The sequence below is a fragment of the Podarcis muralis genome, chromosome 9, assembly GCF_964188315.1.
Source record: "Podarcis muralis chromosome 9, rPodMur119.hap1.1, whole genome shotgun sequence".
NCBI classification, from domain to species: Eukaryota; Metazoa; Chordata; class Lepidosauria; order Squamata; family Lacertidae; genus Podarcis; species Podarcis muralis.
The window spans coordinates 1,857,402-1,872,931 of NC_135663.1; the positions used below are offsets into that span (position 1 = coordinate 1,857,402).

Here is a 15,530-nt window from a genome sequence, read left to right on the forward strand (position 1 = left end):
GCAGCTCAGCAGGACGCAGGATCATGCCTGGAGCGCAGGCCCCTCTGGCTGCTCACTCCCCATGGCCAAACAAACCCCTGTGTTGCAAAGAGAACGTCAACAATGAGCTGTCAAACCAAAGACGTAGTCTACCTGATTCGATGTCCTTGCAATTTATAGTATATAGGCTCCACCACTTGAGCTGTGGGGATTCGGATTGGTGAACACCGATCACGTATTCGTAATGCTAAATTGGAGGCACCTCTGGGAGAACATTTTGTTTCTCATAATCATTCAGATACGGATCTATTATTTACAGTTTTATGGGTGAATCAGAAGGCAATTAGCATCAGAAAAGATGATGAGCGACAGTTACGGCAGCAAGAAACACGGTTTATTTTCATGTTTAAAACCATTTATCCAAGGGGTCTCAACTTTGAGTTAGACCTTAATTGTTTCATTTGATTATTTGTATTTTCTTTGTAATCCCAATCTCCTGGTATTTGTATTGTTACTTTGCACTGTACCTTTAAACTCAGCCTCCTTGTTATCAGCATCGACTGGAGTTGCAGTGACTACATTATTACATGAGCACTGTTCCACAGCATTTGATATTTTCATTTATATACATTCATTTGAAATAAGATGGGGTGTGTACTCTCCTTCATTGCTATTTGTATTATAGTTTATAATTTTTGTAAAGTGATATGTCATGCAGGTAAATTTTATTTTCAGTTTATGAAGCAGTCTATATCCTCCCACCATGCTGACGAAGAATTCTACGAAACAGTAGTCAATATGCGGAATCAATGTTCAGTGTTGGACATCATTGTTGAATACACAAAGCTTCACAGCTTGTCTTCCACCGTACAAAGTCTGGTATGTAGCTTCAATTAAAGATTTCCAGAGACTTTGAGACTAAAGATTTCATTTTGAACTTTTTATGATTTGAAGGAATTCTACAGAGATTGTCTATTGCGTATGCATATGGTCATTGTGTTGCCTAGACATTGTTGACACTCACCATGGCTGGCAGAGTGATGGTCTGGTTCCACTGGGGGTTGGCGTTCTTCTCCACTATCTTGCTGCACAACTGCCAGAGGGAGACAAGAGTTCGGGGGTCAGGGAGAAGGCTGCTTCCCTGCACATCATCCCAAAACAACGCCAGATCGTGATCCTCACCCCCACCCCACCCCGGGCAGAATATCAGGGTTAAATGTGGGGAGGGGGACTCAGAGAGGGAGCCCTGGGTAAGGAGGCCACACAAAAAACCCCTTTTATATTCCGTATTTTTCCATGTAAGGCGATGTTTTTTGCTAAGAAAAAATTAGTCAAAAATTGGAGGTTGTCTTATACACAGATGGTGAATGCACAGGGGTTGGGGCTCTGGTGAGGGCAGCCTGGACTCGGGTTTGGGTTCTGGTTCTGGCGTGCGCAGCTTGGGTGGGGGTTTGGACCCGATTTCTTCATTTTGGGTTCCAAGAAATAGGGGTCGTCTTATAGATGGGGACGTCTTATACACGGAAAAATACGGTACTGCTCTGAACACACGCATGGAGGGAGCCGGCTCAAGCCTGCTTGTGAAGGCTGCTTTTGACCCATTTCTGTGCTATGGGGGAGGTCTGGGTGCAAGAAGGGGCGATGCCATGCAATTATGTGTTCTGCTACGCTTCTCAGACCCACTTTAAGGGCACAGCAGAGGCCAGATAGCCGACGGATCCATTGTAATGCCCAAGTTCACACCCAGAACCCAACTTTTAGCTTTCAGAGACCCGGGGGTCTTTTGTGCGCCCCACTCAGGGAGCAGAGCCGGCTCACCATTTTCCCGGCAAAGTTCACTTCCACAAAAGGATCCACCAAGTTCTTCTTGCTGCTGTCGAAGCCAAAGATCTGCTTGACGCTGTCCAGGACGGCATCGTCCACTGGAAAGAAAGAGAAACTGAGGCAGGAGCAGTGGGAGGAAGGCAGCGCGGCCAGTTTAACCCAGTCAGATGGGCAGAATATAATAAAATATTTTATCTGCCATCTGTCCAGATTTTAATTTGCTCTGAACTAATTTTAAGATGTATTTTTATTAATTGATTGCCTATTTTTATGTTCTTTGTATACTGTGTTAGTTTTATGATGATAGCTGCCCTGAGCCCAGCTCTGGCCTGGGAGGGCGGGGTACAAATAAAAAATTGTTGTTGTTGTTGTTGTTGTTGTTGTTGCTATTATTATTATTATTCTCAGTGCTTAAGCACATCTCATTTTTAGGCAAATGGTCAACCGCCAGTCTCAAAATGTCATCGCCTGCTCTTTTTAAGCAACCAGGGCAGATCTACACACACGTTTTTTAAGGCTAAAAAAGAGTTCAGGAATGGTCTCGATAACCATTTTTTAACATGAATAATGCCTTCATAATATGTGACATCAGGGGGCGCTGCAGAGCGACCCCCTTCCAGAAACGAGGGAGACTTTGTGGAAACGAAGCAAAAGAGAAAAAGCAAAGGGGTCTCTTTCTGTCTCCACATTTTGGAACAATATTTTTAATAACATTCTAATAGCATTTTAAAGGTGAGTGCCAGCCTAGGAGCTCTTGATAATTCTATTCTATTCTATTCTATTCTATTCTATTCTATTCTATTCTATTCTTTCATTTACTGGATTTCTACACTGCCCTATATTCAAGGCGGTTCAGAGAAAAATATCAGAATACAAAAGCACAAAGTTCACCATCAAAATAAAAACAACCACCACCTAATTGCCCAATAATTCCTGCTTCCTGCTCGTCCAGGGATATTCCCAGCGTTCTTCTACTGTTTCCCTTGGGAGCACAGCCAAGGCCTCCCTCTGTGGCTGGATCTCCCCTTTGCTCCTCCCCCCGCGCTCTTTCCGCGCTCTTTTCCCCCCAGCCCCGCTCACTCTGGGGCAGGTCCTCTGCTCGGTACACCTTGAGGGAGAAATGGGCCCCTCTCAGAGAGACCCCCGTCGCCCTGAGGACGTTCCCTTCGATGTCCTCCTTCTCTTCGGCTGTTTCCTTCCTCTCCACCTGCAGAACAAGCAGCGGCGGGGGGGGGGGGATAAAAGGAGAGGACTAGGAATTCACCCTTGGAGCTTGCAAGGAAAACTGCACCTGTTGAACTTCAGGGTCCTGTGCACCTTGATTCCAGGCACTGTTCTATGAGTTCTAGGACTCTTATAAAACAATGCAAATAAAATGTTTCAAGGGTGTTTTAAATGCATTATACAAATGGGACACTAGATGGCAATGGCGAGATGATGGCAATTCCAATCTGTTTTTCAAAACATATTTTTCTAAAGCTATTTTAAGCATCGAGATTCCACCCTGGTCTAGTTTAGTCGAGACTAATGGTTGTTCATCTGTTGCCTTTTTCCCAAGCTGGGGCCCAAGGTGGCTTTCAACATGTTTAAACAATGCAGGTACAGTGGTGCCTCGCAAGACGAAATTAATCCGTTCCGCGAGTGTCAGGGGTTCAGGAGCAGAGGGACAGGAAAGGGAGGAAGTAGAGACCGAGGGAGAGGAATCTGAGGGAGAAGTCAGCGAGGGTAGCCATCCGAGGTCTCTAAGTCTCTCCAGTGAATCAGAGGATTCACAGAAAGGGGCCCCAGTGGTCAGAGCCAGGGGGTTGCCAGAGGGAACACCCCAGGAAGGAGGGGCCAGAGGGGACTCAGAGAGCAGCAGCTGGAAATCGGGACCAGCTTCCCCACCGGAGAGCAGTAAGGGGGAGGAGTCCCAAACATCGGCAGCAGGCAGCCTTCCGTCAGCGGAAGGACAGGAGTCAGGGTTAGCCACGCCTGCATCAGAGAGCGAGGTAACGGTCAAAAGGAAGGTCAGGGGCAGCGCGCGCGCGCCAAGTTCAAATGTACAAGAGGGGGGCGCAATGGGCAGTCCGGAGAGAGAGCCGGGTCCCAAAGCCCGCCGGAGAGAAGGGGAGGAGTCCGAAGGGTCCGCTTCCGAGGCATCCAGGAAGGAAGGCACCCAGGGGGGTAGTAGGACCCAGAGGAGGAAGGAGAAACGTAGAAGGTGGAGTAAGGCTAGAGTCTTAAGCTGGTGTACAGGGGGCGGAGACTCAGACGAGGCTTCGCTGGTCTAGGGTCTAGACGTAGAGACGCACGCTAGTGTTTGAAAATGGAAACTAAATGTCAATAAAGACTTCTGTACAGTTCTAATGGCTAGCGTTGGTCTTCTGTGAGCTGAGACCGGGAGGCAGTCTCTGACAGTAAGCCTCGTCTCAAGTATCATCGGTTTTCTTCGCCTCAAGCATCGCTAAGGAAGCGAGGCAGGGAGGGTAGAAGACTGGTGCCTTGCGAGCTCACAAGAGTCAGGCAAGATGACTACAGAACAGAAAATAGCTTCCCTGCAAGAAGCGGTGACACTACTCAACGCTGAAATAATCGCATCCAGGAAGAGAGAGGAAGAAGCGGCAGCTGCCTGCAGAGATCTTCAAGCCAGGTTGGAAGGGCTTGTAAAGCAGGGGATCCCAGTACCCAGATCCGAGGGGATCGGTTTGGGGAAGAGAGGAGGCAGCATTGTATCTCATTTTGATGGGAATTTGCAGCAGTACCCCAATTTCCGAGCAGATGTGCTGTTTGCGCTGCAGCTGCTGGAAAGAGACTTTAGAGATGAGCGGGAGAAAGTGGGGTTTATTTTGTCTCATTTGCATGGGGACGCGAAAGCATGGCTGCGCAACCTGTGGAGGGATAAGGATCCAGCGCTCCAAAGCGCAGATGCGTTCATTAAGGCGATGGACTCCTGTTTCTTATCCAAAATAGACCTTGACATTGCCCGGAGGGACATATTTGGGCTAAGACAAGGGAAAGCCAGCGTAAGGCAGTATCATTCCCGGTTTTTTGCATTGGTCAACGCGCTGAATTGGGATAAGGATTCTCCGCCGGTTAGAGACCTTTTTTGGGAGGGTCTGAATGCACAGATCAAGGATGAGATGGCGAGGGGAGAGAGACCCACAACCACTCAACAAGTGGTTGAAAGAGCGTTGTCTATTGGGGTGAGGCAGGAAGAACGCCCGTGGAGCAAAGAAGAAGGGCGTTGGGGACGCTCACCAGCGAGAGTGCCCTCCCTCTTGCCCAGAGAGGCAGCGCGTGCGCAGTCCACGCCTCCACAGGGAGGGGGCGAGGAGCAGATGGAGATTGGCGGTGCTAGGGCTCACTCAGCTACCAGAGCCTTAACACCGGGAGCAGTAAAATCGAAGCTGCCTAGAAGGAACAGGAAGTGTTATGTATGTGAGAGTGCAGAGCACATGGCGAAAGAGTGTCCCCAGAGGTTTCTCAAGCACACTGCAGCTTCAGTGACAGTATTGGAAACAACTCAGCAGAGAGCACCACAGCAGGGAAACGACCAAGTCTGGCTGGAAGAGGAGGCACTGGGGCCCAGCCAGACGAGTCAGTGAGGAAGTCCCCAGAGATTTTGCAGCCCACAGACCCCCTCCCGCCCAAGCCAGTGGTGCAGCTAACCGCATCGCTTCAGCTGCCCAATGGACTCACCTTAGAAGTGCCTATTACAATTGACTCTGGCAGTAACGCAGACTTTATAGGATTGGAGTTCATTCAACAACACAACGTAGCATTACTGCCAGCCACACGGCCCCTGAAGGTTGTCACGGTGGATGGCAGGGAACTGCTAGGGGGGCAGGTGGTGCAGCAGACGCCGCCTATGGTGATGCAAATTGGGAATCACCGGGAAGTCATCAGTTTCAATGTCACCCAACTGTCCGACACGCCTATAGTATTAGGCATGAGTTGGCTGCACAGACACAGCCCAGCATTGGCTTGGTACCAGCGCCAACTGACTTTTGGCTCCTCCTACTGTGCAGAACACTGCATTATACCCAGCCCGGAAGGGGAAGAGGAGGACCCGCAGTTACAGTTGGGCACGCTGCAAGCAGTACCCCACAAGTATGCGGAGTTTTTGGAGGTATTCTGCGAGAAGGAGGCGGACAAGCTACCCCCTCACAGACCCTATGATTGCAAGATTGACCTCCTGCCGGGGGCGACGCTGCCAACTGGGAAACTGTACTCCATGTCTGAGGATGAACTGCAAGAACTCAGGGAGTTCATAGATCACAATTTGAAGCATGGGTTCATCCGGGAGTCGAAAGCGGTGGGAGGCAGTCCCGTATTCTTTGTGAAGAAGCGGGACACGCCCCAACGGAGGCTGGTGGTGGACTTCAGAATCTTAAATTCGAAAACCAAGCCCTCCGCTTTCCCCATGCCCAAAATAGACGACCTGCTCGCGACGGTGCGGAAAGGACGCGTTTTCACCAAGCTGGATCTACGTGGGGCGTACAACCTGATTCGCATGCGCGACGGCGACGAGTGGAAGACGGCCATGTTCACGCCACTGGGCACCTACGAATACAGAGTTATGCCCTTCGGATTACAAAATGGCTCTCACACTTTCCAAGCCTTTATGCATCACGTGCTGGCGGGGCTCCTTTACAAGAAGTGCGTATGCTTCCTGGACGACATCCTGATTTTTTCAGAATCGCGAGAGGCGCACGAGAGGGATGTCAGGGAAGTTCTGCAGAGACTGAAGGAGCACAGGCTGTACGCCAAGCTGGAGAAGTGCCAGTTCGACGTGACGGAGGTGGATTTCCTGGGCTACAAGTTGTCGGACAAGGGGCTCGCCATGGACAGCGCCAAGGTTCGTGCAGTTTTGGACTGGAAAAGCCCACGCAATCGGAAGGAAGTCCAGCGGTTTGTCGGCTTTGCCAACTTTTACCGCAAGTTCATCAAGGGATTTGCCATGCAGACAGCGGCCATCACCGACACGCTCAGCTCCAAGAAGAAGAAATTCATCTGGACGGAGCAAGCGGAGCAGTCCTTTCAGAAACTCAAGCGTCTCTTCGCGTCCGAAGAGCAGCTGCTGCATGTGAATCCCAGCAGACCCATGAGGGTGGAGACAGACGCCTCAGACAGAGCCGTGGGAGCTGTCCTGTTGCAACAAGACCAGCAGGGGGACTGGAGGCCGTGCGCCTTCTACTCGAGGAAGCTCAGCAAGTCGGAGCAGAATTACACTATCTGGGACAGGGAGTTGCTAGCCATACATGCAGCATTCAAGGCATGGAGGCACTTCCTCATCGGAGCCAGACATACAGTGCAGGTCCACACGGACCACAAGAATCTGGAGTACTGGCGCACGGCTAGGTTCCTCAACCAGAGACACATTAGATGGGCAGAGTTCTTCGCGGACTTCGACTTCAAGATAGAGTACATCCCAGGCGACAACAACGTGATGGCGGATGCATTGTCCAGAAAGCCGCAATACCTGGAGGAGGCGGCACCGTCGGCGGCCAAGCACATTTTCGCACCGGAAGCGTGGGCATGCGCGTCGGCAACCGTGGACCTGGACGCCGTACGTCGCGCGCTGCGGGAAGACCCCTTCGCACGGGCCAAGATGGAGGAGGTGCACAGGGGCACAGCGAGGGCCGACGAGTTCCAGATACGCGATGGGTTGCTCCTCCACAAGGGAGCACTCTACGTGCCGGGAGACGACCTCCGCGCAAGGGTCCTGCAGCAGCTACACGACGCTCCCACCGCCGGGCACTTTGGCAAAGAAAAGACTGTCGAACTCGTAGCCAGAGACTTTTGGTGGCCCAAGATGCGGGGGGAAGTAGCGGATTACGTCTCGAGATGTGACACCTGCCAAAGGGCCAAGTCAGTTCACAGACCGCCGGCGGGACTGCTGGAACCGCTGCAGACACCGTCTGAACCGTGGGAGAGGGTGGCCCTGGACTTCGTCACGGATCTGCCCAGCTCGAGGGGAAAGACAGCAGTGCTAGTGGTGGTGGACATGTTTACTAAGATGGCACACTTCATTCCGTGTGCAAAGGTAGCCACGGCAGAGCAGACCGCCAAACTGTTCATAAACCACGTGTTCAAAGTCCACGGTCTGCCACGGTCTATTCTCTCCGACCGGGGGCGACAGTTCATCTCGAACTTCTGGCAGAAGCTGATGGGCATTCTGAACGTCAAAGTCAATTTGGCGTCGGCGAGACACCCACAGACCAACGGACAAGCGGAGAGGGTCAACGCCATCATGCAGCAGTACCTAAGATGCTACGCCAACCAGCAGCCCACGACATGGGTGGACTACCTGCCGCTCGCCGAGTTCGCTTACAACAATACGAAGCACGTGTCGACGGGGGTGACGCCGTTCTTCGCCAACAATGGGAGGCATCCCAGAACCTTCCCGGGTTTAGAGAGAGTGGGGGAGGGGGAGCCACAGGCAGCGGAAGCCTTAGCGTCGGAGTTGCAGGAGGTCCACGAACAGCTCAGGAGGCAGTTAGAACTAGCAAAGCACGCATACAAGGTGCAGGCCGACAGACACAGAAGAGTTGGGGAAGACATACAGGTGGGTGACTGGGTCTGGTTAGCAGCGCAAGCAGTGCCGACCAGATCATTAGCTAAGAAGAAGCTAGGACATAAGCAGCTAGGACCTTACCAAGTCCAGGCGCAGGTCAATCCAGTGGCCTTCCGGTTAGCTCTTCCGGAGGGTTCCAGAATGCATCCGGTGTTCCATAGATCGGTGCTCACGCCCTACAAAGCACCTCATAGGTTTCAGGAGCCAGACACAGCACCAGACCAGAGCAGAGAAGGGCCCAGAGTGAGGGGGTCGCCTAGGAGGGGGCACATCAATGAGGTCACAGAGATTTTGGACTCCAGATGGGGGGAAGAGGGAGTAGAATATTTCCTAGCCAGAGAGGGTACCCCGGCCAGTGCCAACAGCTGGGTACCGGACTATGCCTTGGAGGAACCGCTGCTCAAAGAGGAGTTTCATGCCCTCTTCCCGCACAGGCCCATGCCAGCAGAGTATTTCGACGACTGGCTTTTCACACCCACTCTTTCAGCCAGCACATTCCTGGGGTTCGACTCGGACGAGGATCAGGCACCAGTCCCCAGCTCCCAGGTGGGTTCGCCACCGGGGTCTGCCTCAGACCACTCGTATTGGTGGGACGATCAACCAGAGGAGCAGTGGCGCAGAAAGTGGCTGAGGGGTCCTTGGATGGGACCACCCGAAGAGGGGGAGAGGGGCGAGACGGACATGGACGTGTTGGGGGACAACGTGGGGTTCGAGCACGAAGACAGAGAGATGGAAGCAGAGGAGAGCAACGTTGACGAGTACATGGGGGACGAACTGTATCCTGCAAGCACCCCCGCTACGACGGAGCACCCAGTACCCGCACCGGAAGGAGGGGAGGGGGGAAGGGGGGGCTTCGAGGGGGGGATGGATGTCAGGGGTTCAGGAGCAGAGGGACAGGAAAGGGAGGAAGTAGAGACCGAGGGAGAGGAATCTGAGGGAGAAGTCAGCGAGGGTAGCCATCCGAGGTCTCTAAGTCTCTCCAGTGAATCAGAGGATTCACAGAAAGGGGCCCCAGTGGTCAGAGCCAGGGGGTTGCCAGAGGGAACACCCCAGGAAGGAGGGGCCAGAGGGGACTCAGAGAGCAGCAGCTGGAAATCGGGACCAGCTTCCCCACCGGAGAGCAGTAAGGGGGAGGAGTCCCAAACATCGGCAGCAGGCAGCCTTCCGTCAGCGGAAGGACAGGAGTCAGGGTTAGCCACGCCTGCATCAGAGAGCGAGGTAACGGTCAAAAGGAAGGTCAGGGGCAGCGCGCGCGCGCCAAGTTCAAATGTACAAGAGGGGGGCGCAATGGGCAGTCCGGAGAGAGAGCCGGGTCCCAAAGCCCGCCGGAGAGAAGGGGAGGAGTCCGAAGGGTCCGCTTCCGAGGCATCCAGGAAGGAAGGCACCCAGGGGGGTAGTAGGACCCAGAGGAGGAAGGAGAAACGTAGAAGGTGGAGTAAGGCTAGAGTCTTAAGCTGGTGTACAGGGGGCGGAGACTCAGACGAGGCTTCGCTGGTCTAGGGTCTAGACGTAGAGACGCACGCTAGTGTTTGAAAATGGAAACTAAATGTCAATAAAGACTTCTGTACAGTTCTAATGGCTAGCGTTGGTCTTCTGTGAGCTGAGACCGGGAGGCAGTCTCTGACAGCGAGTCTCTTCATCTTGCGGGTTTTTTTTGTCTTGCGAAGCATGGCTATTAGCGGCTTAGCGGCTATTAGCGGCTTAGCAGCTTAGCGGCTATTAACGGCTTAGCGGCTTTAAGAAAAAGGAAACAAACTCGCAAGAACTCGCAAGACGTTTCGTCTTGCAAAGCAAGCCCATAGGGAAATTCATCTTGCGGAACGACTCAAAAAACGGAAAACCCTTTCGTCTTGCGAGGCATTCGTCTTGCGAGGCATTCGTCTTGCGAGGCACCGCTGTACATGAAATATAAAAAGCTAAAAACGCATGCAGGATAGCCATTAAGAGGCCATTAAACTGGAATAATCATTAAAGCAATGTTTTTTGGAATGCAGATGATAAAAATCAATCAAAACAGCACAGGGCTTAAGGACAGTGTGCGGATTCTGGGCTGAATGTTGATTCTCGGTACAACAGAGTGTGGTCAATAGCATTGACTGAGAAACTAACATGCCAGGTGAGAGCAGCAATATACTATATATTCCTTTTATAATATATAGCAACGGTTTATTGAATGCATAAATTGTTCAGGCTGCAGCAGGAACCCACACAGCACTCCTGGAAAAATGGGGGGGGGGGGTCTCTTAGAGCAAGCAAATGAAACTTTAACACACGGCGTGATAAAAGTCTGCAATTTCATCAGTGGGGACAAGTTACAGAGGTACCTCTGGATACGAACGGGATCCGTTCCGGAGCCCCGTTCACATCCTGAAGTAAATGTAACATGTGACTGCGCGTTTCGCTGCTTCCGCACATGCGCATGACGTCATTTTGAGCATCTGCGCATGCGCAAGTGGCGAAACCCGGAAGTAACACACTCCGTTACTTCTGGGTCGCTGCAGAGCACACCCCAAAAATACTTAACTTGAAGCTACTTCAACCCAAGGTATGACTGTATTTGTTGTTTACTGTTGTAATACCGTATTTTTTGCCCCATAGGACGCACCAAGTTTTTTGGGGGGGAAATAAAGAGGAAAAAATTCCCCCCAGGCGCTCTTCTCCCTGCCGCCCGCCTGCAGACCAGGTCCGGGGACAGCGGTAGGACGCGCTGCGCCTCCCCGCTGTCCCTGGAGCTGGCAGGGCTGGCGGCGGGGAGAAGCACGCGTCTCCCCGCCGTCAGCCTCCAAACCACATCGGGAGACAGCAGGATGGCAGCGTTCCGCCTCCCCGCTGTCCCCCGACCTTGTGGGGCTGGCGCTGGGGCTCTCCTGAAGCCTGGAGAGCGAGAGGGGTCAGTGCGCACCGACCCCTCTCACTCTCCAGGCTTCAGCGAAAGCCTGCATTCGCCCCATAGGACGCACACACATTTCCCCTTAATTTTTGGAGGGGGAAAAGTGTGTCCTATAGGGCGAAAAATACGGTAATTGTTTTCTCAACATTTATCTTCTGTACCATGAACATAAATAAAAAACTGTATTAAAAAGAAAAGAAAAGGCATGGATCCTGCAGTGATGGAGTTTTTCTCCAAAGGGTTTGGGGGCCCAGCATGTAAGGTTCCCCCCAATAAATTTCCACCCCTTCTGGAGATGAGAAAGTGTCACAGCCAAACCTCTTTCTTCTGCCCTTTTTGTTAAATTTAAAGAAATACTCACAGGCGCTTCGTCGCCAGGGCCCAGGACGTACAAGCTGACCTTCAGGTAGCCTTTAGCCCCGGCCGAAAAATCTTCCGGATCGGAAAGGAGGAGCCACTTTCGGAGGAAGGCGTGTCCTGCAGCAGAAAGCGAAGTGTGAATATCAAATTGGCACCCAGGAAGCAGGAGGAGATGCCATTGCTGATTTGATTCTGGGCCAAGTTCAGCAAGTTCATATATAAAACCCTTAAGAACTTGGGACCAATTGAGCTATGGGGACACAGCTCTACGTTTCCCCCTTCCCACACTTTCTTCTCCTTCCACCCCTAATTTGATAAAGAAAATCATTCAGTTCTCTGGATAAAATAGTTTCGACATCTCGGAAGCGGCAGAGCGCATTCCCTCCCTGCTAAACTCATTTATCTATGCTAAACACATCAATTCCTTGCTAAAACGAAGTCAAGAGGCACTCGAGAAGCAAATTCCACTCACTGGATTCGGCATAAATTGTCCCAACGTCCACCTGCAAAACACAAGCACGGAGAATCATAGCGTTGGGGAGTTGGAAGGGACAAAAAAGTGTCATCTAGTCCAACCCCCTGAAACCCATTGGAAATCCTGAATCGGGGAGAGGGGAATCCCCTTGCTTGCTCCCCAGTCTGGCCAGTGTGTGCGGCCCCCACCTCCCTGAAAGACCCCCCCAACCCACTTTTCCACCAGGTTTCCGTAGGAAGTGGCCATGGGGCTAGTGTGTCTCCCATATCATCCAACATTTCTCCCATGAAAACAGGGATGTCCCGTTCCATCATGATAATTTTACTCTTTATACCCCACCCATCTGACTGGGTTGCCCCAGCCACTCTGGGCAGCTTCCAACATATAGAAAAACAAAACAAAACATTAACTTCCTTATACAGGAGTGCCTTCAGATGGCTTGGGGGTCAGATAACTCCATCCCCTCCCAACATTTCTCCCATGGGCGGCTTCCAACAAAGATTAAAAATACATTAAAATGTTACACATTAAAAACTTCCCTAAACAGGGCTGCCTTCAGATGTCTTCTAAAAGTCAGATAGTTGCTTATCTCCTTGACATCTGGTGGGAGGGTGTTCCACAGGGAGGGTGCCACTACCGAGAAGGCCCTCTGCCTGGTTCCCTGTAACCTCACTTCTCGCAGGGAGGGAACCGCCAGAAGGCACTTGGGAGATGGACCCTGGTGTCTGGGCTGAACGATTGGGATGGAGACGCTCCTTCAGGTATACAAGACCGAGGCCGTTTAGGGCTTTTAAGGTCAGCACCAACACTTTGAATTGTGCTCGGAAACGTGCTGGGAGCTAATGTAGGTCTTTCAGGACCGGTGTTATGTGGTCTCGGCGTCTGCTCCCAGTCCCCAGTCTAGCTGCCGCATTCTGGATTAGCTGTAGTTTCTGGGTCACCTTCAAATGTAGCCCCACGTAGAGTGCATTGCAGTAGTCCAAGCGGGAGATAACCAGAGCATGCACCACTCTGGCAGGACATCCCAACATTTATCCAATGAAAATAAGGATGTCGTATTCCATACTCTCCAAAAAATTTCCAGTGAAACTAGGTATGTCTTTAGGAAATGTGGGACATTTAGGGATGAAATCAGAAACTGGGAAGGCTTCTTTAAATCAGGGACGTCCCTGGAAAATAGGGGCAGTTGGAGGGTCTGGTCTCCCCTTCAGAAGCCCTTCCCAGAGGAAAAACTACCCCAAGGAAGAGGCCAGGGGCCAAGCATGCAGATAAGGGCCACAGAAGGAGACCGAGCCCAAAGGTCTTGCATGCATTTGTGTCCTCAGCCAGGCATCGTATTGGAGGATCACAAAGAAGGACCGGTTTCCTAAACCCATAGAAGTGAAATGGAAGGTGGCCCTTACCCGGAATTCTCCAAGGACGGAATCCGTCCGAAGAGAGCGAGAGTCAACAACCTGGAGAGGAGGAAGGAGGAAGGAGGAATGTCAAAGACTCTCCGAAGAGCTCAATACGCAGGAAGAACCTTCCATTAGTTCGCATCTTGCAGGGGTGCCTCTTCCTGGGCTGTGACACCAAGCTCAGCATGGCGAATCCAAGGGCATCTCAGGACACAAAGGGACTACAAATCCCAACATGCAAGGCACAGTCCTAAGGCCAGGGGATCCCTCTCACTGATTAAAATCAGGAGCTCAGAAAATGAAGACAGGGCAGCGACTCAACCATCCGTTAAGTGAAGAATATTGCAAGACTACAGAACCCAACATGCAGTGCTCATGCTCAGCAGCTGCATCAATCAGAATGAAGCCATCCCGCAAAATTTCTGCTCTGCAGATTTTAATGGTGAATATTCAGTGGATCCTCAAATAGTCTTTAGATGACATAGTTGGTGGTATCTAACAGGAGATCCACCCAAGAGGTTTTTCTCCAAGAGCAATACTGAGTAATCGGGCATACTGTAAACTGCTTTGATTTTTGATTTTAGGATACAGTATAGTGGTATGTAAATATATTTATAAAAATAAACTCCTCCTGAACGAAATCACCTCAAATGAACTTGTGACACGACCAAAAAGATGTGTTAGAAATGGGCGAATACAGTAGGTCCATTTCAGTTTCTCCTTTCCCCCTTTTTAAACTCAGTTTCCCACATCAATTTGCTGTTTTTTTAAGTTACAGATAGGTAGCCGTGTTGGTCTGCCATAGTCAAAACAAAAAAAATTCCTTCCAGTAGCACCTTAAAGACTCATCACAGCTATCTGCCAATCACCCATTCCCACCACCCTTCTGAGTAATACCCCTCCCCACCTTCTCACTATATAGAAGGATCTGGCAACTTCTGTTTCAGTGTATCTGAAGAAGTGTGCATGCACACGAAAGCTCATACCAAGAACTAACTTAGTTGGTCTTTAAGGTGCTACTGGAAGGAATTTTTTCTGTTTTTTTAAGTCCTCATAAAAACTCTTTGACATTTTACTACAAATTTCTCCTCATGTTCACAGTCTTGTGTGCCATTTTGCCTTCAGTATCCCGGGGTTTATTTACAGAGCAATTTCCCCTAATATAGTGCATTCTTGTATGTAGTTTTCACCAAGATGTGCATCTATGTGCACAGTTTGTCCTGGTCATGTCTCTGCATCTTATTTGGCTAGAGAATTTCATTGCCAACTTCAGAGAAATGCAAACCTCAAAGGGCTGTTTTGGAAAGTGTGGAGTAGCTTGGTTTGCCTTTAAATTATTATCTTTATTATTTATTATTTGTCATTTGTTATTTATTATCACTTCTTGGCCTTTTGGCTAAGACCAAGTGTAGTATTATTTATTAATGTGAACTGAATCTTATTTCTCCCCATCCCTAGAAACAGTCCCCAAAGTGAACACTCCCTGACCCCCAACTTACTGTGATGAATATGGGCTCATCAAACAGCTCCATCGGGGATTCAAAGACATTGAAGAAAAAAGTCTGTGGGGAACAGAAAGAAACATGAGTGCACCCATCACCCATGGGTGCACCTATGCATGCATAAGACATTGCACACAAGACCACAATGGACGACAGTGAAGTCTGCCTGGAAGGACCACCAAAAGACAGCTCCTCAACCCCCCAAAAAATCAATTTTATCTTCTTCTGTCCTGTTCCTCCCAAAATCTAAAGGCCACCTGCCACTTCTGAAAGATGCTCAAGGCTGAGCTTTCGAAGGGTGTCCCAGGAACATGCCAGTCAGTAATCACACAGTTCAAAGATGGAATTAACTAGGGTTGCTGTATTTCAAAAAGTAATGGAGGATGGAGCAAGCTTGCTTTCTCCTGCTCTGGGGGGTGGGACTCGAACTCAGGGCTCAAAGTTACAAGAAAGGAGAATCCATTTCAACCTCAGGAAGAACTTTCTGGTGGTCGGAGCTGTTTGGTGATAGAATGGACTCCCTCCGAAGGTGGTGGACTTTGCT

The 15,530-nt window shown here is 50.6% G+C and overlaps 1 protein-coding gene across 8 annotated transcripts in view; it reads right to left on the reverse strand.

The window, feature by feature from the left end:
- The window catches only part of DYSF (dysferlin), a 187,337-nt gene that overhangs the window by 130,858 nt on the left and 40,949 nt on the right, over window positions 1-15,530 (reverse strand). For all 8 annotated transcript variants that reach the window (XM_077933691.1, XM_077933693.1, XM_077933695.1 and 5 more), the window contains exons 8-14: window positions 14,984-15,046; window positions 13,491-13,541; window positions 12,085-12,115; window positions 11,614-11,729; window positions 2,884-3,010; window positions 1,798-1,901; window positions 1,004-1,072 (exon numbers count right to left, since the gene is read on the reverse strand). In XM_077933691.1, coding sequence (XP_077789817.1) covers window positions 1,004-1,072; window positions 1,798-1,901; window positions 2,884-3,010; window positions 11,614-11,729; window positions 12,085-12,115; window positions 13,491-13,541; window positions 14,984-15,046 — 561 coding nt within the window. The remainder of the gene's footprint in view (window positions 1-1,003; window positions 1,073-1,797; window positions 1,902-2,883; window positions 3,011-11,613; window positions 11,730-12,084; window positions 12,116-13,490; window positions 13,542-14,983; window positions 15,047-15,530) is intronic.